At 46.2% G+C, this 23,554-nt stretch overlaps 1 protein-coding gene across 2 annotated transcripts in view; it reads left to right on the top strand.

Annotated features, from left to right (window-relative positions):
* Nucleotides 1-250: 250 nt before the first annotated feature.
* The window catches only part of ifih1 (interferon induced with helicase C domain 1), a 65,614-nt gene continuing 42,310 nt past the window's right edge, over nucleotides 251-23,554 (top strand). For both annotated transcript variants that reach the window (XM_033024160.1, XM_033024159.1), the window contains exons 1-3: nucleotides 251-786; nucleotides 4,524-4,698; nucleotides 7,633-7,836. In XM_033024160.1, coding sequence (XP_032880051.1) covers nucleotides 337-786; nucleotides 4,524-4,698; nucleotides 7,633-7,836 — 829 coding nt within the window. In that variant the 5' untranslated portion in view covers nucleotides 251-336. The remainder of the gene's footprint in view (nucleotides 787-4,523; nucleotides 4,699-7,632; nucleotides 7,837-23,554) is intronic.

The following is a 23,554-nucleotide window of genomic DNA, read 5'->3' as shown; positions in this document are numbered from 1 at the left end:
AGATGCTGTCTGATCCGCTGAGTTCTTCCAGCACACTTAGCAGAAAACAATGAATCAAAACTGAAACGTGAATCCTTTTTGTTTGCTCGACTGTTCTCTGAGCAGGGACTTAACCGGCGTTAAGTTTTCATGTAGTAATTGCTTCCTCTCCATCCCAATCGAAAGTCCCCCTAGTTGACGCGTCACCAATGTTTCTCTGCATTGCAGTACGGAATCGAAAGTGAAAGTTGGTGTCCATTTTTAAAAGCAGAGGGGAGAGGGAGTGCTCACAGCGCCGGAGAGTTTCCGTAGAGCTTGTTTGGCATAGGTCGGGCGGGTTCTTGGAAGGGAGGAGGTATGAGTGCCGGCGACTTACAGCAGCAGCGTCTGGAGCTCCTGGAGTGCTTTTCCAACCGCTTGGTTGAAATCATCCAGGTGGAACCCGTGTTGGACTTCATCCAATTCATGAACGAGGCGGACAAGGAGGAGATCAGAGCAAGGAAGACACAAAAGGGCAACCAGGCAGGCGCCCGCCTGCTGTTGACCAAGATCACCCAGACGCCATCAGCAGAAGGTTGGTTTGGCCAGTTTGTCACCGCGCTGAGAGAGGGGGGTTGTTCATATGCTGCCCAATACATTGACCCCGAGGCAGGACATCTGATGCCACCTTCTCTGGAAGCCCGCAACGACCTGGAGGTGCAGCTGGTCAGACTCCTCTCCCCAACCTTGATCAGTAAGATGACCCCCCGTGAAGTGGCCATCCAATGTTGGAATATAGACATTTTTACCATGGATGACCTGGAAAACGTGAGTCCCTTTATAAATTCAGTCGACTGTATCTCTGCCAATCTGCTGACGCGAATATGTGATGCAAGGAACTGCAGATGGTAGTTTACAAAAAAAGGCACAAAGTGTTGGAGGAGAAACAAGGAACTGCAGATGCTAGTTTACAAAAAAAGACACAAAGTGCTGAAAAAGAAACAAGGAACTGCAGATGCTAGTTTACAAAAAAAGACACAAAGTCAGGAATAGAAACAAGAGTGAAAAGTGTTTTATTTGTCACGAAAAGGAACAATGAAATTCTTACTTGCAGCAGCGCAACAGATATGTAAACATGGTACTCTGTAAACACCATAACAAACAGTAAAAAAGTTAAATAAATAAATAGACCACAGTAGTCCAGTCAAAAATAATGTCCCCATGCCTTTAGTTCGCTTTATTTGGAGGTTGTTGTGTTTAATAGCCTGATAGTTGTTGGAAAGGGACAAGGAACTGCTTGAGTTTTGAGTTGATTGTCACGTGTACCGAAATACAGTGAAAAACTTTTGTCACGTGCTAACCAGTCAGCAGAAAGACAATACATGATTACGATCGATAACGTTTAGTGCAAGATAAAATCCAGTGAAGTCAAATTAAAGATAGTCCGAGGGTCTTCAATGAGGTAGATGGTAGCTCAGGACCGCCCTCGAGTTGTTGATAGAATGGTTCAGTTGCCAGATAACAGATGGGAAGAAACTGTCCCTGAATCTGGAAGTGTGCACACTTCTGTACCTCTTGCATGATGGAAGAGGAGAGACTCGTCCTTGATTATGCTGGTGGCTTTGTCGAGGCACCGTGAGGTGTTAATGGGAGGGAGGTTGCTTCTATTGACTCCAATTACACCTCACACTGATCTGTAATTGACCTCATGAGTCAATATGCAGCAAATGCCTTTATGAAAACTGCCCCACCTCGTTAGAAATATTTGTATTGTTTTTGTTGCTCAGATAGTGACTAAGCTGTGTATATTATTAGAATGTAGAATTTCACAGTTGCACAGTGGTGCAACAGTAGATTTGCTGCCTCACGACTCTGGAGACCCGGGTTTGATCCTGACCAGAGGTGCTGTCTGTACGGAGTTTGTACGTTTGCCCTGTGACCACGTGGGTTTCCTCCAGGTGCTCTGGTTTACTCCCACGCTCCAAAGTCATGCAGGTTTGTATGTTAATTGGTTTCTGTAAACTGTGCCTCGTAAGCAGGGAGTGGATCTTCTTCTTACGTATGGCGTGCACAGCCTAAAGTTGTAGGTCAACTTGCTCTATTTGATCTATTTGCTTGTGCACGTCATGTTGATTGCACTAGTCGAAACAGGGTGGACCACGTGAAGGTTGCAATCTCTTACACTGCAGGGAATAAAGGTTACTTTGACTGACTTTGAATGGATGATAAAGTGGGATAACATAGAATTAGTGTGGATGGGTGAGCGATGGTTGATGTGTACTCTGTGGGCTGAATGGCCCGTTTCCATGCTATATCTATAAAATAGATTATTTAGCACCAGGTCCCTACCAGTTCAAAGAACTGTGTGTTTAGACTATAATTTGCTATGTCATGCCAAATGGTTTAAAAGCATTGTGTTTTAGTGGTCTGAGAAACGACTACTGGAGTTTTCAACAATTCTTTATTCACAAGTTTGATTGCCAGTATGCAGGTTCTATGGACACGCCTGCCCACAACGGTGGTCAGCGCTGAACTAATGGGGCTTTTTCACGGGGCGAGTTGACGCAAGATGTCACCAGAGTGAAGTGGTCGTGGTCCAGCACGAGTCTCGCACGATATAACGGGGGGTAGATAAAGAGTTCCCACGGTACTCGGCATTTCTGTTATTTGTGCAAGTGACTTGTCCGTCTCCCGAGCTTTCGCGTTAAATCTTGAATGAACAACGTGAACTACACGTGACACAAATGATGTAACTTTTTTTTTCACACACTATAAATATCCTCCCTTGGTTGAATTGGCTCATTTGGAGACATGTTTTACTGTGTATGTGGGAGACACAGATGGACTGAGCACAGTACCTCGGTCTTACAGTGTGTGGGAGAGGGGGAGAAAGAGACGTACACTCACAGAGGCAGAGTCTCTCAGCCTGTGTAAGAGGGAGGGAGAGAGAGAGAGAGGCACACACAAGGTGGATGTGAAATCTCACCTGCCTGTTTCAGTGACAGACACCCGCCGCCAGTAAATGAAGACACCCCCATCTGTCTCCCCCTCCTCTCCCTCGACTCCCACACCTTTCCCTCCCAACTCCAGTCCCGTCCCGACCCCCTGGGAAACTGAATAGAGCAACAATATAGATATAGAAACTGAAACAATATAGAAACTGAATAGAGCAACATGGCAAAAACATCTCTGACACGCTTTACCCCCTTTCTTTGAGATTTTCTGGGAGCCATCTCTGCAAGTGTTCCTGTTAAAAAGATTATCCAACAATGACAATTAGGTGGGACGTCCTCGAAGGACACATGTTCCCTTGTCGATATTGAGACCACCTTTTTTACTCACCTTCTGTCCCCTCTGTCCAGCTTCCGGGTTTACCGTTCGCAGGAGTTCCCACGCGCTATATCTCTAAAATCTGAAGTTAGGTAATGTCTAAAGGAACTGCAGACGCTGGTTAATACGCACAGAAGGACACAAAATGTTGGTGTAAGTCAGATCTGGGAAGAAAAACATAAAAAGCTGGAGTAAGTCAGCGGGTCAGGCAGCATCTCTGGAGAAAAAGAATAGGTGGCGATTCGAATCGGAACCCTTCTTCAGACAGCCTAATCGGAATTGAGTCTGAAGATGTGTCTCGTCCCGAAACATCAGCTATTTTTCTCCAGAGATGCTGCTTGACTCGCTGAGTTACTCCAGCTTTTTGTGTCTGTCTTCGGTTTAAACCAGCATGTGCAGTTCACTCCTTACACGGGTCTCTGTACAACATTGATTGGTAGCGTTCCGGACCCTGCTTCGGAAAGGCATCGATCGCTAGTCGGCGAGGACTCCGACCTGTATCTCTCAAAGAAGTACATGTGAAAAATTTCTCACGGACCATAAAAATGCGTAACCTTTCAGTAAAGTCCCTTTTAAAGTCCCTTTTAAAGATTATAGTTATTTTCTTGAATCTCATTAACATAACTCATGAATAAGTTGATGTCCATATGCGGATGCAAATCTTTATTTTTATTTACTTTTTAAATTCAATCCCACAGAAGACAATTTTTACTCACCTTCTGTCCCCTCTGTCCAGCTTCCGGGTTCACCGTTCGCAGGAGTTCCCACGGTACCCGCAAGAGTTATTACGGATATCGCACTGGCCACTACGTCCATATAATGTTGCAATGCTCAACCACAAGTGTACAAGTCACTCTTGGAGAAATTCAAACTTTCTTGAATTTTCTCCCGAGTGACCAAGATACACGATTACCTGCCGTTAGCGCTACGGTGGTCCACGGTGGTCCACGAATGCCGTACTGTTATCGCACGAGGTTCCCACGATGTTAAACTCTGGTTAACTCTTGCGTCAAGTCGCCCCGTGAAAAGGCCGCTTAACGCTCGCAAGTGAAAAACCGCGCGAAAAAAGCGGCCCCTCCCGAGTCGCGTGACCGCGGCTTCCGAACGCCGGGTTCGATCTCTGCGTACGCCAGCAGGCGCCGCTACATGGCACCTGTACATGGCACAAAAAATGTGTGAATCATAGCAGGGCTGTGAAAAGATCCTTCAACGTTAACCTGAGTTTGTCTCTTTAGGTTTTCCAGGAAACCACCAAGTCTGGAGAAAAAGCAGGAATCCGCGAGCTACTGACAAGATTAGTGGTGAAACCTCCAGGCTGGTTCTCCAGGTTCTTGGACATCTTGCGAAAGACGGGTCACGAGGATCTTGCAGATATACTAGCTGGCAATGATTTCAAGACCGACACAGAAGGTAAGTTCTCAACTGCAATGTTTCTCCATCTGACAGTGTGCCCGCACCCAACAGGCTGCTGCCTGTACAGAGTTGGTGCATTCTTCCTGTGACTGCGTGGGTTTCTTCCGGGTGCTCCGGTTTCCAACCACATTCCAAAGATGCGCAGGTTTGTAAGTTAATTGGCTTCTGTATATTGTCCCTAGTATGTCGGATAGAACTAGTGTGAACAAGTGATCGATAATCGGTAGATACAAAGTGCTGGAGCGACTTAGCAGGTCAGGCAGCATCTCTGGAGAAAAGGAACAGGTGATGTTTCAGGTCGGAACCCAGACTGATCAATGGTCGGCGTGGACTTGGTTGGCTAAAGGGTCTGTTTCCACACTGTATCTCTAAACTAAACTAAACTAAACTAAAACAATGGGATGATTGCTGCAGTGTTAATAAACTATAAAGTTTCGTGGAAAGTTGAGTCAATACTGACAAGCGCAATTCCATTGTTGTAACTATTAAATTAATTTAAGCTAATCTTTTGCCTTTATTGCATTAGCTCTCTTGATTATGATACAGCATGGAAATGGGCCCTTCGGCCCACCGAATCCATGCCAAGCATCAATCACTCATTCACACTAGCTGTGTTATCCCACTTCCACTTCCTACACACCAGGGTCAATTTACAAAGGTCAATTAAGCTACAAACCTGCCCGTCTTATGGGAAGACCGTTCAGTGGTCTGATAATAATGGAGTTGAAGCTGTTCCTGAACCTGGTAATACGTGCTCTCAAGCTGCCTCACCAACATCGTCTACAATAGAGTCATGCAGCATGGAAACAGGCCCTTCAGCCCAACTTTCCCATGCCGACCAACATGTCCCATCTACACTGCTTCCATAGAAACATAGAAATTAGGTGCAGGAGTAGGCCATTCGGCCCTTCGAGCCTGCACCGCCATTCAATATGATCATGGCTGATCATCCAACTCAGATTGATCAGACTTCCATCTGGTTCCAACCTTCCATTCGGATAGGTTTGGCCCATATGCCTCCAAACCTATCCTTTCCATGAACCTGTCTAAATGTTTCTTAAATGCTGTGACAGTACCTGCCTCAACAACTGGCAGCTCATTCCATACACCCACCACTACACTGTGTGAAAAAGTTACCTACCAGGTTGCTACTATATCTTCCCCCCACCTTAAACCTATGTCCTCTGGTTCTCGATTCCCCTACCAGTAAAAGACTGTGCATTCACACTATCTATTCCCCTCATGATTTTATACACCACTATAAGATCACCCTCAGCCTCTTGCACTCCAAGGAATAACGTCCTAGCCTGTTCATCCTCTTCCTATAGTTCAGGCCCTGGCAACATCCTCATGAATCCTGACTGCAAACTTTGCAGCTGAATGGCATGACCTTGTACACCTCTATAAACTCACCTCTCAGCCTCCTGTGCTCCATGGATTAGAGGCTGAGCCTCTCCCATTTGCTCAGAGCCAACTGTAACATAATTCTGTGATATTTATTTTGCAAACGAGTTGTTTGTTTGTTAGCAGCAAGCACATTTGTGTTTTTGTGATCTATCAGAGAGTGACATCCAATTTCGAGGTGTGTGTTTTGCCTGGGCTAGGTTTTGAGGTGTAGATGGGACACTCAGTACTCAATGTAACAGTACTGTCATTTTACTAACTTTGACCGTTCCCACCTTTGTGAAATGAGGGAAGAATAGAACAGCGTTGTTCTCAGTTGAAGCTTAAACCATCCCTCCCTCGTCAAGTGCCAACATTCCTACCGTGAATTATAAACAACAAAACCTGGTAAACGGAGTAATTGCAAAATCATCAGGAACTCTGTTAGTTTGAGTTTAGTTTATTTTCACATGCATCAAGGTAAAATATTTTTTTGCCTGCTAACCAGTCAGCCGAAAAACATACATGATTATAATTGAGCCGTCCACAGGATACAGACACATGATAAAGGGAATAACTTGAATAATATTTAGAACAAGATGAAGCCAGTGAAGTCTGATCAAAGTTAGTCCGAGGGTCTCCACTGAAATAGATAGGAGTTCAGGACTACTCTCTAGTTGTTGGTAGGATGGCCTGCCAGTAAATCATGTTTCCCAAGTAACATTTAGATGTAGACACCACTGTATCCAATGTTGTATTTAAACTATGAAAGCTAAAACTAAAATGATTTACTGTACATTTTACATACACACTGTTTGTACTTATGATCTTGGGTGCTGTGAGGTTGCAATGTGCTAAGATAAATAAGTTCAAGACACAAAAAAGCTGGAATCCTGAGCAAAACATAAAGTGCTGCAGCATCTGTGGAGGGGATTGACTGCTGATCATTTTAGTTAGGACACTTCTTCAGACTGATGGACCTTCATGAGTCTGAAAAAGGGGTGGCATAGTGAAGCGGCGGTGGTCAGGATCATACCCGGGTGTCAGGCGCTGAAAGGCAGCAATTCTACTGCTGCGCCATTGTGCCTCCCCACACACTTCATCTCAGTCTCAGATGGCAGACATCGTTTATTGATACTGAGACCAAAACCAGAGTCTGCAGTTCATTGTTTCTCTACTTTTTTTTAATACCCCCTTTAGAGTTTATTTTAGTTTGGACTTTGTCTTTAGATTTTAGTTTAGATACAGTGTGGAAACAGGCCCATCAGCCAACCGTGTCTGCGCCGACCAGCGATCACCCCATACACTAATACTATCCTACACACACTAGGGGCAATTGTACAATTTTGCCAGTTAACCTACAAACCTGTACGTCTTTGGAGTGTGGGAGGAAGCCGGAGCACTTGGAGAAAACCTGCACAGGCCACGGGGAGAACGTAGAAACTCCATACAGACAGCACCCACAGTCAGGATCAAACCCGGGTCTCTTGCACTGTAAGGCAGCACCTCTACATCTGCGCAATCCTGATTTATTCTCTATTTATGCAGACTCGTCTGAAGAAAGTCAAGATCCATCTAACGTGCAGAACAACACAGATAATGCAAAGCTAGACCTGATGGCTGCATTAAGGGATGAGCAGACAAGTCTTGATGATCGGGACTTGTATAATGAGCCAAACGCTGAGGAGGATGTCAATGGCGGAAGCAGTCTCCTGTCAGACATGTCGGCAATGGATCTTTCTGGCAATTCAGGTAAATGTTTGTATGACTATTGTCTGCGCTCATTGATTCTAGAATGGACACAAGCACTGGAATAACTCAGCAGGTCAGGCAGCATCTCTGGAGAACATGGATAGATGATGTTTCAGTCGAGACCAGATTGGTTGTGATGGTGGGGGTAGGACAAATGCTGGCGAGTGAAAGGTTGTGTAGAAAGGAACTGCAGATGCTGGTTTGTACTGAAGATAGACATAAAGTGCTGGAGTAGCTCAGTGGGTCAGGTCAGGCAGCATCGCTGGTGAAATAGGATGGTTGATATTTTGGGTCGGGAACCTTGTTTAGTTTAGTTTATTGCCACATGTACCGACTGAACGTAAGCTTTTGTTGCATGCTAACTAATCAGCGGAGAGCCTATGCATGATTACAATCAAGCAGTCATGGTGGCACAGCAGTAGAGTTGCTGCCTTACAGCAAAGGCCTGTTTCTGCGCTGTATCTAAATTAAACTAAACAATAGAAAATAGGTGCAGGAGTAGGCCATTCGTCCCTTCGAGCCAGCACTGCCATTCACTGTGATCATGGCTGATCATCCACATTCAGTACCCCGTTCCTGCCTTCTCACCATATCCCCTGACTCCGCTATCTTTAAGAGCTCTGTCTAACTCTCTCTTGAAAGCATCGAGAGAATTGGCCTCCACTGCCATCTGAGGCAGAGAATTCCACAGATTCACAACTCCAAACTGCAAAAGATCAGAACTCCTGTGAAAGTCCTAAATTGCTGTACAGGTGATGGTGAATATTATTTAGAGTAATATTTTGTTCTAATGCTGAACCGTCTCTCATGGATCAAATAATGGTCCATAAACGTCCACTGTCTCTGCCTGGAAGTTTTCCCACTGAACCTATGCTAGGTCAGGAGACATAAGGAACTGCAGCTGCTGGAATCTTGAGCAAAACGTGCTGGAGGAACTCAGTGAGTCAGGCAGCATCTTTTGGGTCTGCCCCCTTCTTCAGACTAAAAAAAGACACACAATTGTGGAGTAACTCAGCAGATCAGGCAGCTTCTCCGGAGAACATGGATAGGCAATGTTTTGGGTCTGGACCCTTCTTCAGACCTTTCTCATAGAACAGTACAGCACAGGAACAGGCCCTTCAGCACCACAATGTCCATGCCGAACATGATGCCAAGTTATACCAATCTCACCTGCATTATCCATATCCCTCTTAGCTAAACTTTTCTCCTGCATATCTTTCACAACTTTTTTTAAGGATTCCTTTAAATTTAATTTCTTGCTTTATGCGTGCAGCCTAGTCCCCCCATTACAGGAAGGATATGGGGGCTTTGGAGAAGGTGCAGAGGTTTACCAGAATGATGCCTGGATTAGAGAGATTCAGGTACCGGGAGAGGTTGGAGAGACTTTGATTGTTGGAGGTTGAGGGGAGACTTGATAGAAGTATATAAAATTACGAGATGCATAAATAGAGTCGACGGACATACCCTGTTTTGCAGGGTGGAACGCCCAACATTAGAGGGCACAGCTATAAGGTGAGAGAGGAATGGAGATGTGCGGGGCAAGTTGTTTTACACAGAGGGTGGTGGGGGTCTGGAACTCATTGCCATGGTTGGTGGTGAATGTTGATACGATACAATAGTGCCGTTTAAGAGGCTTTTAGATGGGTAATGGCAGTGCGGAGAATGTAGGTATATGGATCATGTACAGGCAGATGAGATCAATCCAGCTAAGTATCATGTTTGGCAGAAGGATTGTGGGCCAAAGGGCCTGTTCCTGTGCTGTACTGTTCTATGTTCTATAACCTGCTGGAGGAACTCAGCGGGTCGGGCAGCATCTGTGGAGGGAATGGACAGGCGACGTTACAGGTCAGGACCTTTGTTCAGACTGGTGGGTGTCGTTCAAGTTAACCATTTCAACCATTCCTCATGTGGCAGTAAATTCATAGAGGCATTCAGCATGGAAACAGGCCCTTCGGCCCAACTTGCCCACACCCATCAACATGTCCCATCTACACTAGTCCCACCTTTATGCATTTTGCCCATATCCCCATATCCCACTGAGTTTGCGCCGACCAGTGATCACCCCGTACATGAGCAGTATTACACACAAGGGACAATATACAATTTTACCAAAGCCAATTAACCTAAAAACCTGTATGTCTTTGGAGTGTTGGAGGAAAGCAGAGCACCCAGAGAAAACCCACGTGGTCACAGGGAGATTGTACAAACTCCATACAGACAGCATATGTAGGCAGCAACTGTACTACTGCGCCACCATGCCGCCCATTGCCCCTCCATTACCCCAACATGTCCAAGCCAAAAAGCAACGCTTCTCCTAAATAGCTCAATCGAAATTGGCTAGGTGAAGTCAATGGACAATAGACAATAGGTGCAGTAGGCCATTCGGTCCTTCGAGCCAGCACCGCCATTCATTGTGATCATGGCTGATCATCCACAATCAGTACCCCGTTCCTCGTTCCTACCTTCTCCCTATATCCCTTGACTCCGCTATCTTTAAGAGCTCTATCTAACTCCCTCTTGAAAGCATTCAGAGAATCGGCCTCCACTGCCATCTGAGGCAGAGAATTCCACAGATTCACAACTCTCTGTGTGAAAAAACATTTTCCTCATCTTCTTTCTAAATGGCCTACCCTTTATTTTTAAACTGTGGCCCCTGGTTCTGGACTCCCCCAACATCGGGAACATATTTCCTGCCTCTAGTGTGTCCAATCCCTTAATAATCTTATATGTTTCAATAAGATTTCCTCTCATCCTTCTAAATTCTAGTGTATAGAAGCCCAGCCGCTCCATTCTATCAACATATGACAGTCCCGCCATCCCGGGAATTAATCTCGTGAACCTACGCTGCACTCCCTCAATAGCAAGAATGGCCTTCCTCAAATTTGGAGACCAAAACAGTCCATAGTGTACAGATACAGGATGAAGGGTGTTATGTGTCGTTCAAGATAAAATCATGTAAAGTCTGATTTAAATCCGAGGATGGTGGGTATTTGGAACGAGTTGCCAGAGGAGGTAGTTGAGACGGGTACAATAACTACATTTAAGAGACACTAGACTAAGTGGGACCTGTTGGGTCCCTGTCACACGGGGGGCATGGTCCCCCAACGCAACCCGTTCCCCAATGCAACCTGTTCCCCAACACAATATTCCACCACTCACCCATAGGCCACAACTGTGCAGGCGTGGCTCATTTCCCCTCATCCCCCAGCCCTCCCTCCCCCTCCTCTTCTTTCCCATCTCCTCCTCCCCTCCCCCAATCCCTCCATCACCTCTCCTTTCCCCTACCCTCAGCCAGTCCCTCCCTCCCGCCATAACTCCTCTGCCCTCCCTACCCCCTCCTATCCCTCTATTCCCCACTCCTCACCTCCTCCTATCCCCCCCCACTATCCACTGCCCTGTTCTCCCTCTATTCCCCACTCCCTACCTTCCCCACTTCCCCTCTCCTCTTGCTCTATTCCCCCTCCTCCCCCACTCTCCTCACCTCCCCCACTTTCCCCCTCTCCCGCCCTCCCTCTTCCTCTCCCTTAATCCCCCCACACTCACTCCTCATCCCCCAAGGATCTTTCCCCTCTCCTCCTCCCCCAATCCCTCCCTCACCTCTCCCTCCCTCTCCCTTCCCCTACCCTCAGTCACTCTCCCTCCCTCTATCCATAAAAAGGAGCATCTGCAGTTCCTTTCTCCACAAGTCATTCATTGTTACCTGTGGTTTAGATCCCGTTGACTTGACGATTGGACCAGTTTGTACCGTGTGTGTGCGTGTACGTGTGAGTTACTCAAACTCCATGCAAACCGCTCGGCCACCCTGCAACCCAATTCTCCCTCACTCCGGCTGAGCTGCCGCTCGGCCCGTCCCCCCGTTCTGTCTGACCGCCCGCTGCTGCCGCTCGGCCCATCCCTGCCCTGCCTACCTGCCTGCCTACTCGCTGCGGGGGGGGGGGGGGGGATGGAGTCAGTGTTCGGCATGGTGGGCACCACGAGTTTCGATGAGCTGGTGGAGAAGATCTCCGAGAGGGCCGTGAGGGTGAGTTACCGCAACAGCTTCGGAGGAGATGGACCCGGGGGGACGGGTAGACGGGACCGCCATTGCTGCAGATGGTGGGTGGGAGAGAGGGGTGAATGATGAGGGAGAGAGAGACTGGTCCAGGACCTTCACTGGGCCTCCACTGAACCCACCACCGTGGCCGCTGCCGATGGTGGGGGAGACAATAGACAAGTTACTATGAGGAGGGGAGAGAGGAGTTTGTGAGTGAGGCGGGACAGGCCGCCGCCGGTGGGGCAGGAAGAGGCATCGCCATCCAGGATGTGGCATTGACTGACAGAACAGACCAATCTGTGTGGCGCTGACTGAAGGAATCTGCGAGATTTTTAAACCTCGATAACATTTACAATATACCACTGATCCGAACGAAACTTGTTGCACTCGCAGCACAGGAGAACGATGAGTAACCTGGTTTTAGTTATATATAGATAGATATAGATTTGGATAGGTAAGAGAAAAGGAAATGTGTGGAGGGATATGGGCAAAACGCGGGTAAACAGGACTTGTGTAGTTGGGGCATGTTGGTCGGCGTGGGTGAGTTAGACTGAAGGGCCTATTTCCATGCTGTATGACTGTGATACAAATTACAACATGCATAAGGTACCAGAAATTGCAGGAGATAGGCGCAACTTAGCAAAGTACATGTTCTGTTCCCCACATATTCCCAACTTTGTTTTGGATCAGAATACTCTCTCTATAATTTGCACTTACATAGCATCCATTATCAAAAATAATTATTATGCTTATTGCATGTTTTTACGCACTATCACATATTTGAGATCTAACCAACCAAGAACTCCCAGTGCACTATGCCGCACTAGGGTTGACTGCCTGCCCCTTTTCCGGGCCTACATCTGTGCCCGTGTGTCCTTGGAGAGGGAACACGTGGTTCCCACGGGGATTTTGGAGGCCTTCCGTGAACGGTGATCGTTGCGGAAGGTCGAGTTTTGTTGATAAAGTTGCTGTAATTTGATGATCGTTTGTTTGTAAAACTGTCAACATAGGCAGTCTCTGATTGTGCTAATTTGTATATTTATTTTAATTTTTTTGAATAAAAGTATTTGTATAATTTTTTTTTTTAAAGTGCACTATCAAAGCTTTTATAGAACTCATATTTGCAAATCACAGCACAATTAAAATAATTTGAACTTCTCTTCGGCACATTACCTTTATATAGCCCGTTAATATAGCAGCAGTTGTGACAATCTCTTCACATAAGAAAATAAGCAATTAATAATAATCTCTATCCAGTAATGTTATTTCCATAGTGAAATTGCACAATGATGCAGCGGGTAGAACTGCTCCCACACAGTGCCAGAGTATTGGGTTTGATCCTGACCTCAGGTGCTGTCTGTGTGTGGAGTTTGTACGCTCTCCCTTTGACCACGTGGTGCAGTTTCCTCCCACATCTCAAAGACGTGTGGGTTTGTAGGTTAATTGCCCCCAGTGTGTAGGGAGTGGATGCAAAAGTGGGATAACATCGAATTCGAGTGAACAGGTGATTGATGGTCAAACTGGACTCTGTCTCTGGTGCTATAAGGCAGCAACTCTACCGCTGCGCCATTGCGCTGCCCCAGTGTGCTGCCCCGAACGGCTTCTGACTAAATGTGAGATATAAATTGCAAGTATTAATAATCAGCTGCTAGCTGATTAATGTTTTGCTTGAATGCAAAAGGGAGCAGTGCTAGGTGTGAGAACCCAAGACCCAGGTCAACATCTTTTTCACAAAATAGTGCTTCCAGCTGCCACCACCACGGAAATCACTGTTCATTCTGTCACCCCATTAGGAGTCGCTGCCTCAAAAAGGCAGTCAGCATCATCAAAGACCCACACCACCCTGGCCACGCTGTGGTGGGGAGTGGACGAGGCCGCAGTCGTTTGCAGTCAGGCTGTAATTGGGTGTTAAGTGGTGATTGGAGAGGGGTGGGTGGGGAAGGGTCCAGTATTTTCAGACTGGAGTCTTGCTTTAAGTATTTAAGAAGGAACTGCAGATGCTGGAAAATCAATGGTACACAAAAATGCTGGAGAAACTCAGCGGGTGCAGCAGCATCTATGGAGCGAAGGAAATAGGCAACGTTTCGGGCCAAAACCCTTCTTTGGCCCGAAACGTTGCCTATTTCCTTCGCTCCATAGATGCTGCTGCACCCGCTGAGTTTCTTCAGCAATTTTGTGTACCTTCTTGCTTTAAGCAGGTGTGAAGTGGTGAATGGGGAGGAGTGGGTCCATTCTTTGCAGACTGGGGTCTGGCTGTGTTGTTGGGGAGGGGGTGGAGGAGGAGGTATCAGGGTTACGTTTCTGCTTGTCAAACCTGCAGTAGAACTCATTCAGGTCGTTGATCAGCTGACGATTGTCCAATGAGCGGGTGGCTTTCCTCTTGTCGGAAAGGCCACTAGGGGCGCCACATTGATGGCAGCCTCTGCCTACAGTCTGTCTGTTTTTCTCTCTTTTTTAATTTTTTTGTCATTTTTCAAGTTTGTTTTGGAGATTTCTTGAGCTTTTCTACATGGGGGTAGGGTAAGGGGGAAACCGTTTCCCAGTCACTTCCTGGTGAGGACGCGAATATTCTCCGAGTCGCGTCCTCACCCCCCTCCTCGCCGCCAACCACCTGGATTGGAGTGGCCTTTCCTGCCGGACCAGAGATTCAGCAGCGGCAGCACAGCGCTGGATACATCGCTGAGCGGGCGATTGCTTACCTGGATCACTGTTGAATCTCCGGAGTGGTGGGCCTGCTGCTCCAACATCGGAGCTGTGGTTTGCAGAGCTTCCAGTGCGGTTGGCGCTGACTTCAACATCGCGGAGTCCTGGGGCCCTTTTCCGAGGGCCGCCAGCATTGAATCTCCGGCCAGCACGGCCTGGGGACTTCAGGAGCCGCGGACTCTGGTAGGAGGTGGCCGATTCGGATGTCCAAGCCGATTTGGACGTCGGACTTCCATCACCCAGGCGAGCGGGCCTGAGAATCGGGCTGCCCGTAGCGGCGACTGCGGGGGGTTCGGGATCCCCCTGACCACGGAAGGACAACAGAGGAGGATGACTGAATTTTGGAGCCTTCCCTCACAGTGGGAAACTTTGACCCCGCTGTGTGGGGATGTCTATGTTAAGACTATCCTGTTATGTGCTCTTTATTATTCGTATGGCTGTATTGCGATCACACATTTCACTGTACCAATTGGTACATGTGACAAATAAATGTATCTTGTATCTTGCAGCTGGTGATTTCTTGCAAGCCCTTCCAAGCTGAAGAAGAGATACTAGCTAAGAACTTGCTCCTCAACTTCTCAGAGTACCTTTCCTTGGCAGCTCTGATTCCTCCTCTCAGCTTGTACTTTGCCTGCCTGTAGAGGTCTACATCCCCGCTCCTGTAGGCTTTCTCTTTAGACTGGCGGAGCTGTCTGAGTTCTGCAGTGAACCAGGGCTTGCCGTTGTTGAACCGGGTCCTAGATGGAATGCAACTGGCCTCACAAAAACAGGCATATGATGATACAGTGTCTGTATACTCATCAAGGCTTGTGGTTGCTTCCATGAACACATTCTAATCCAAGCAGCCAAAGCAGGACTGTAAGTTCTCAATGCCCTCGCTTGTCCAACTTTTCATTGTTCTGACCACAGGCTTAGCAGCTTTTAGTTTCTGTCTGTAGGTCGGAATAAGGTGAACTAGACAATGATCAGAGAGACCCAGACCCGCCCGGGGAACAGAGCGATATGCGTTCTTGATTGGCGTGTAACCGTGGTCAAATGTTCTCTCCCCTCTGGTGGGGCAGATAACATGAAGTCTGTACTTTGAAAGGTCACGTCTGAGGTTAGCTTTGTTAAAGTCCCCCAAAACAATGACCATGGAGTCCAGGAAGTCACTCTCTACCCTCATTACCTGGTCAGCGAGTTGCGTTTGCGCCTCACGTATGCAGGCTTGGGGGGGGGGGGGGGGGGGTGGATGTAAACTCCAGCGAGAATAAAGGAGGTAAATTCCCCTGGAGAGTAAAAGGGTTTGCAGTTTATAAATACATCCATCACCCTTTGTGTAAAAAAGTTACCCCTCAGGTTCCTGTTAAATCTTTCCCCTCTCACCTTGAACCTGTGGCCACTGGTCCTCGACTCCCCTACTCTCGGCAAGAGACTGTGCGTTTACCTGATAGCCCTCTGAGTCATTGCCCCATAGCCCTCCAAACCCTCCTGTCCATAAATCTGTCAAAATGAGTTTTAAAAAGGTCAGTATTGTATCCACCGCTCTGGCTTCCTCTGGCAGCTCAGTCCATAGAACATAGAAGCACAGCACAGATACAGGCTCTTCAGCCCACAATGTCCATGCCGAACATGATGCCAAGACAAACCAATCTCATCCGCCTGCACGTAATCCTGATTCCATTTATGGACTACCTTCTGAGTGTCCCTGAGCTCTCCCCTTTCACCTTAACTCTTTGCCCTCTAGTTTTACAATTCTCCACCCTGGGAAAAAGACAGTGTTCACTTTATCCACGCCCCTCATGACCGTACACGGCCATAAGGGCAACTTAGTAGTCAAGAAGGCTTTCGGTACATTGCCCTTCATCAGTCAGGGTATTGAGTATACAAGTTGTGAAATATGTTACAGTTGGACATGACAATGCTGAGGCCGCATTTGCAGTATTGGGTTCAGATTTGGTCACCCTACTGTAGGAAGGAAGTCTTCCTCTTCTTCTTCTTCTTGCGTATGGCATGCACAGCCTAATGTTGTAGGACAACTTGTTCTATTTGATCTTATTTGATTGTGCACGCCGGGTTGATTGCATTCGTCGAAACAGGGCGGACCACGTGAAGGTTGCAATCTTCCACCCCAGGAAGGAATTAAGCTGGAAAGAGTGCAGAAAAGATTTACGAGGATGTTGCCAGGACTCGAGAGGCTGAGCTATAGGGAGAGGTTGGGCAGGTTAGGACTTTATTCCTTGGAGTGCAGGAGGCTGAAGGGTGATCTTATGGAGGTATATAAAATCATGGGAATAGATAAGGTGAATGCACAAAGTCTTTTACTCGGGGTAGGGAAATTAAAAGCCAGAGGACATCGGTTTAAGACAAGAGGGCAAAGATTTAATAGGAACCTGAGAGGCAGCTTTTTCACTCAGGATGGTGGGTATGTGTAATGAACTGCCTGAGAAAGTAGTTCTCAGAAAGTACCCAGCAGTTTACCTCAGCGCTTTGTGCCTTACTTTGGTAAACAAGCATCTGCCGTTCTTTGCTTCTGCCAGAAGAGGTATTTGAGGCAGATGCAAGAACAAGATTTGAAAGACACTTGGACAGGTACATGGATAGGAAAGGGCCAAACACAGGCAAATGGGACCAGTTTAAATGGAGGGCATCTTGGTCGGCATGGACAAGTTGGGCGAAGGGCCTGTTTCCGTTCTGTATGACTCCATGACTCTAACTACCGAAAGGGTAAGTCTCCAGATCCTTTACATGGTGCCAGAAATTAGAAAAAAGATCTACAGTCTTACAGCGTGGAGTTGAGTTCTTTCAAAGTTTAGACTAAGGACGTACGTTCGTGCACATACAGACTGATGGCTTTGGATCTTCAGCTGCGGAAAAGGTGGCATGGCACCGATTCTTATGTCTATTAGTTAATGACTAATTTACTCTTCTTTGGATGGATTTGCCATTGTGCGTGCCAGCCAATTAGTAAATAGTACATTAAGTAGGCAACTGATAATTATAAAGTTTATTCCAAAACAGCTCCATTGGCAGAAGGGATTCTCAGCTCAGCTCCCTATTCCAGATCGAAAATGTCAAAGATCACAGTGTCACAGCTGAGATCCATGGAGCTTTTGATGACTTGAAAAATGTGTTATACACTACCGCGCAAAACATCCCTGGTGGAAGGTAGCCAAGAGGTTAGCAGCTTTTTACTAATGATGTTAGAGTTTCACTAGTCGGAAATTACTCTTAATTAAAAGTTCGGGTCGTATTAAGTGTTGTACAGTGCCTTCTTAATTTCTGCACAATGCCAAAGTTGGTGAAAAATGCAGCATCTATTTTTGAAATGTAATTAATTGGAGTGGAAATTTGGGGCATGATATTACCCAGCTGTCTTTTCCATCAGCCATATCAACCAAATAAGCCATAAACTATTTGGAGCCTTTTATTTAAAGTAGGGGTATTGCATGAGAGGTCTTGGTGATTTTTGACTTTATCCAAGAGCTCCAACTTAAATGAATTTACTTATAATTATTACATGGATGCAATACAGTACATTGCGATAAAGGAGGTTTGCATTTATGTAGCGCCTTTCAAAACATACTTTACATTCCAATGTAGTACTTCAAAAGTTTAGCTTCTGATATAATGCACGATGACAGTTCAGTAGTGCTGCAATCTCCCTCAAAGAGCAACATGACGATGACAAGATTATTTAAATGGTTTAAAGCCATACAGAATGGAAAAAGACCCTTCGGCCCAAATAATTCATGCCATCCAAGATGCTCCATCGAAGCAGGGAATGGAGGGGTATGGGTCATGTGTAGGCAGAAGAGATTGTTTTATATTGGCATTAAGTTTAGCACAGACATTGTGGACCCAAGGGCCTGTTCCTGTGCTGTACTGTTCTACATACTATGTTCCATATGACATCCACTCATTCTCCACCCTTCTTGCAGCTTGTTCTGCACCCTCTCCTTTCTATGTGATTATTTTGTCATTCTGTATGATTCGAGACCTTCAAGAGTCGAATCAAGAGTGTTTAATTGTCATATGTACTGAAACGGAATAATGAAACTTGCAGCAGCACACCAGGTCTGAAAACTTAAGAGATAACGTCATAAACAAACCAAAGTTAAATAACTAAAAAAGCTCAATGTTACTGCATAAACAAAACAAAAGCCCAAAGTCCCTAGTGCAACCCAGGCAGATCATAGGTTATAGTTCAGTTGAAGTTTGTAGTGTTCAGGAGCCTGATAGTTATTGGGTAGAAGCTGTTCCTGAACCTGGAGGTCACAGTTTACCGACTCCTGCACCTTCTTCCCGATGGCAGGAGTGAAACGAAAGTGTGGTCAGGGTGGCCTGGGTCCCTGATGAAGCTGGCTGCCTTTTTGAAGCATGTACTGTTGATCCCTTTGATAGTGCAGCGGTCAGTACATGCGATGGACTGGGCAGTGTCTACCACTCTGTAGATCCCTTCAATGGTAGGGAGGTCAGCATCTGTGATAGACCGGGCAGTGTTCACTAATTTTTTGTAATCTCCTTTGTTCCTGGGCATTTGCATTGCCAAACCAGGCTGTCATGTAACTAGTCATTGTGCTCTCTATCATACACCCGTAGAAGTTCAAGAGAGTATTCATCCACGTACCAAATCTCCTCTTCTTTAAGGCATTGATGGGCTTTCTTTATGATTCTGTCGATGAGCTGGGTCCAGAACAGATCTTCACAGATATGCACGTCTAGGAATCTGAAGTTGTAGACTCTTTATGTATGGGAGCAATTGGTTGGTGTTAAACCATCAACAAATTATGACATTTTGTTGATGATCCTTTTAATTTATACTGTTGGGCACCCTTCTCTGCTGAAGGCATCCTCAACCTGTGAGGTCCCAAGAGGGGATTACGGAGCACGGTGGCCCAAAATGGGACCGCTGAGTGTTACTTGCCGAATAATCCGCCAACTCTGGATAACTTCATGTGGAGGAAGGAACTGCAGATGCTGATTTATATCGAAGATGGACACACCGAAGAGGGACCCTTCATCGGACTGCCTTCATCAGAACCTTCAGCAGTCTGATGAATGGGCTCAACCCGAAACGTCACCTTTTCTCCAGAGATGCTGCCTGACCCGCAGAGTTACTCCAGTGCTTTGTGTCTATCTTCTAGATAACTTCAGTTGTTCACTGTGTGAGTTCATGTCCTTATCCAGATGTCCTTGGGCGTGCAGAGGATTTTTCCAGAAAGCAACTTCATGTTGTAAATACCATTTTCTCTTCCAGTATAATTATTTTTGGTGACAACTTTTGTTCTGTTTTTGCTCTCCGGTTATCTTTTAATTTAGTTTAGTTTAGAGATACAGCATGGAAACGGGCCCTTCGGCCCACTGAGTCAGTGCCGACCAGCGATCCCCGTACACCAGCACAATCGTACACAATAGGAACAATTTATAATCTTTACAAAAGCCAATTAACGTACAAACCTGCACATCCTTGGAGTGTCGGAGGAAACCGGAGCACCCAGCGAAAACCCACAAGATCACAGGGAGAATGTATAAACTCCATTCAGACAGCACCTGTAGTCAGGATCGAACCCGGATCTCTGGCGCTGCAATGCAGCGGCTCTACCACTGCGCCACTGTGCCACACCATGATATGCTCACCTAGTATTACTGATTTTAGGGCAAAGATAGATAGATTCTTGATTAGTACAGGTGTCAGAGGTTATGGGGAGAAGGCTGGAGAATGGGGTAGGAAGGCGAGATAGATCAGCCATGATTGAATGGCAGAGTAGACTTGATGGGGCGAATGGCCTAACTGTACTATCCCTTATGACCTTATAATGTATTATGTTGCTTATTATTATATCTTTATTTGTTGCGTTGTGTTAAGCTGCACAAGGATTTCATTGTTCTTATATTTCAATAATTCTCACCTCGTGATGTTCTTCCCCTGCTGTGTTCCACAGTCAGAAGTCAAAGCCCAACCTCAGCAATTCACTGAACTGTAAACTGAAACTTTCTGCCATTGATAGGCATGCTTTATGTTTTAGTTTAGTTTAATGCTTTAAAAATAATACTTAAAAGAAAACCAGAAACTTCTTACTTTTCCAATTGGATTATTACCAAGGAGGAGTTTGATACATTATCGTATTTGACATATGTTTTTTAGTTCAAATTCAGGATTTTTACCAGTTCTGCAGTCCTGTTTCTCCACAAAGTCCACAGCTCCTCCACCGGGATTTATGGTAGTGAATTAAACAATCAGCATAGGGTCATAAAGCACGGAAACAGGCCCATCAGTCCAACCCATGCCGACATAGATGCCCAATTAAGCTAGTTGTGTTTACCCGCGTTTAGCGCATATCCCTCTAAACCTTTCCTATCCATGTACTGTATCTGTGCAAATGTCTTAAATGTTGTTATTGTACCTGCCTCAACTTCGATATAACCACCGCACTCTGTGTGGAAAAATAGTTTAGCATGCCATCTAAATAGATTAGATAATACTATACAACAATACAATCAAGTCAAACTCAAGTACAATAGGTAGAGCAATGGAGAAGATACAGTTCTCAGTATTGTGGCGCATCAGTTCTGGAGACAAAGTCCAATGTCCGCAATGAGGTAGAGGTGAATCAAGAGTCAAGAGTGTTTTATTGTCATGTGCCCAGATAGAACAATGAAATTCTTGCTTGTTGCAGCACAACAGAATATGGGGGGAGGGGTGTGTGTGGGCTGAGGGCTTGTGGGGGGGAGGGGTGTGGGGGTGGAGGGGGGGTTGTGGCAGGGAGGGGGGAGTGTGTGGGATGGGTGTGTGTGGGCAGGGGCAGTTGTGGGGGAAGGGGGTGTCTGGGCGGAGGGGTTGTGGGGGGCGAGTGGTGTGGAGAGGGGGGAGAGAGCTCTGAGAAAAGACGGGGGAAGAGCCATGAGGGAGAGGCTGGGGTATCACGGGGAGGGGGGCAGGAGCCAACGAGGGGGACCAGAGGGGAAGGGGCTGAAGCTGACGGTACGATGGGGACTCACAGTGGGCGCTGGTCGTTCTCCTCCACCGGGATCAGAGTCTCTGCTTCCCGTTTGGCGACATCTCCGACGCCGGGCTGGGCCGCTTCTGGTCCCTCCAAAAATTGTGTCCGGTTGGAGACCTCCTCCGGCCATCCGGAGAGTCCCTCAGCTCCAGTAAAGACGCGATGGCGCAGGAAGGGGCGGACTATCCCGGGGAGTAACAGGAGAAGAGACTAATCTGCGCGGCGTTGACTGGCAGGAGCGGAGATCGATCTGCACACGCGCGGTTTTTAAGATTTTTAAACCTCACTAACTTTTACAATATACCACCTATTGGAATGAAACTTATTGCACTCACAGCACAGGGGAATAATTTAGCGCTATCACGTACTGTTTTTGCGCTAATAGACAAACCATGCACCAACCGGAAGATAACAAGATCAGTTCCAGTTATGTATAGATAGATAAAGGTCTATTGTAGTTCAGAGCTTATGAAGTTGTAGTGTTTAATAGCCTGATGGCTGTAGGGAAGAAGCTGTTCCTGAACCTTGACTTCACAGTTCTAAGACTCCTGTACCTTCTTCCCGATGGCAGGGGTGAGATGAGTATGTGGCCAGGTTGGTGTGGGTCTCTGATGATGTTGGCTGCCTTTTTGAGGCAGCGACTCCAATAAATCCCTTCGATGGTGGGGAGGTCAGAGCCAGTGATGGACTGGGCAGTGGTTAGACCTATTACCTGCCATGCTTTGCCCTGCCTCTACCTTTTTCTCGCTTTCTTCTTTGCCCTACAATCAGTCCGAAGAAGGATCACAACCCAAAACGCCACCTATCCATGTTCTCAGAGAGGCTGCCTGATCTGCTGAGTTACTCCAGCACTTTGCGTCTTTTCCCTCTCTCTTATCTAGACATGATTCCTTCAATAATTAATCATCTTTGTGCAAAAACGTTATTGTGTAACATGTTACCTTCTCCTTTCCTGCTTTTAAAGTTGAGCAAATGAAATCTGCATGTGATATTTGGATATAGGTTTGGTCTTAATTGCACTGTCTATATATTTCTTATTTAAATGTTTCCTTACAATTTACTTGCTCTTTGCAAATTTCATAGTATTTACAGACAAGCAGAAGAACAAGCAAACTAGTCCTGGGGATCTATAGCTTCACTTAAATTAAGAATAAATGTATTCAATTCGGATGGCAGGGAGGCACAGCTTTATAACGCCAGAGATCCGGGTACGATTCTGACTATGTGTGCTGTCTGTACGGAGTTTGCACGTTCTCCTTGTGACCGCGTGGGTTTTCTCCGGGTATTCCGATTTCCTCCCACACTCCAAAGATGTGCACAAACGTCACGGGATAAGATACAAACTTTGTGCAGACAGTACCTCTTGTCAGGATCAAATGCGGGTCTCTGGTGCTGTTTACTATTTACTATTTACTATCCCTTACTATTTACCTGTTCTTTGCAAATTTCTGGGGATCTATACCTTCCCTCAAATTAAGAATAATTGGATTCAAGATGGAAGACACTGGTTTACAAAAAAATGAAGGCACAAAGTTTTTTAATTAGGCATTGTCATTAGCACAATTAACCAGTGAAGAACAGAAAAGACAGATGTGATTAGTATATTCAATAATCTTTGGCCTTAATCACTTGCATATGAATGATGAGTAGAAAGAATCTGTTGGAGAGAAATCATTAACTGTGGTGATAATGTGACAGATAGTCAGATAATAGAATTGTGGATGTAGCCCAGACCATTACACCGACCAGACTCTCCACTGATGACACCTTCTACACTTCATGCTGCCTCAGGAAAGCAGCCAACATTATCAAGGACTTTTCTCACCCTGGTCATTCCCTCTTGTCCGCTCTTCCATTGGGCAGAACATACAATAGCATGAAAGCACTTGCCACCAGACTCAGGGACAGCTTTAGTTTAGTTTTTAGTTTTAGAGATACAGTATAGAAACAGGCCCTACGGCCACTGTCCACATCAACCATTAATCGCCTATTATTGATA

This window comes from Amblyraja radiata, chromosome 7 (assembly GCF_010909765.2).
Source record: "Amblyraja radiata isolate CabotCenter1 chromosome 7, sAmbRad1.1.pri, whole genome shotgun sequence".
NCBI lineage: Eukaryota > Metazoa > Chordata > Chondrichthyes > Rajiformes > Rajidae > Amblyraja > Amblyraja radiata.
Note: the sequence above shows the minus strand (reverse complement) of the source record. Positions and strands in the feature narration are given on the sequence as shown.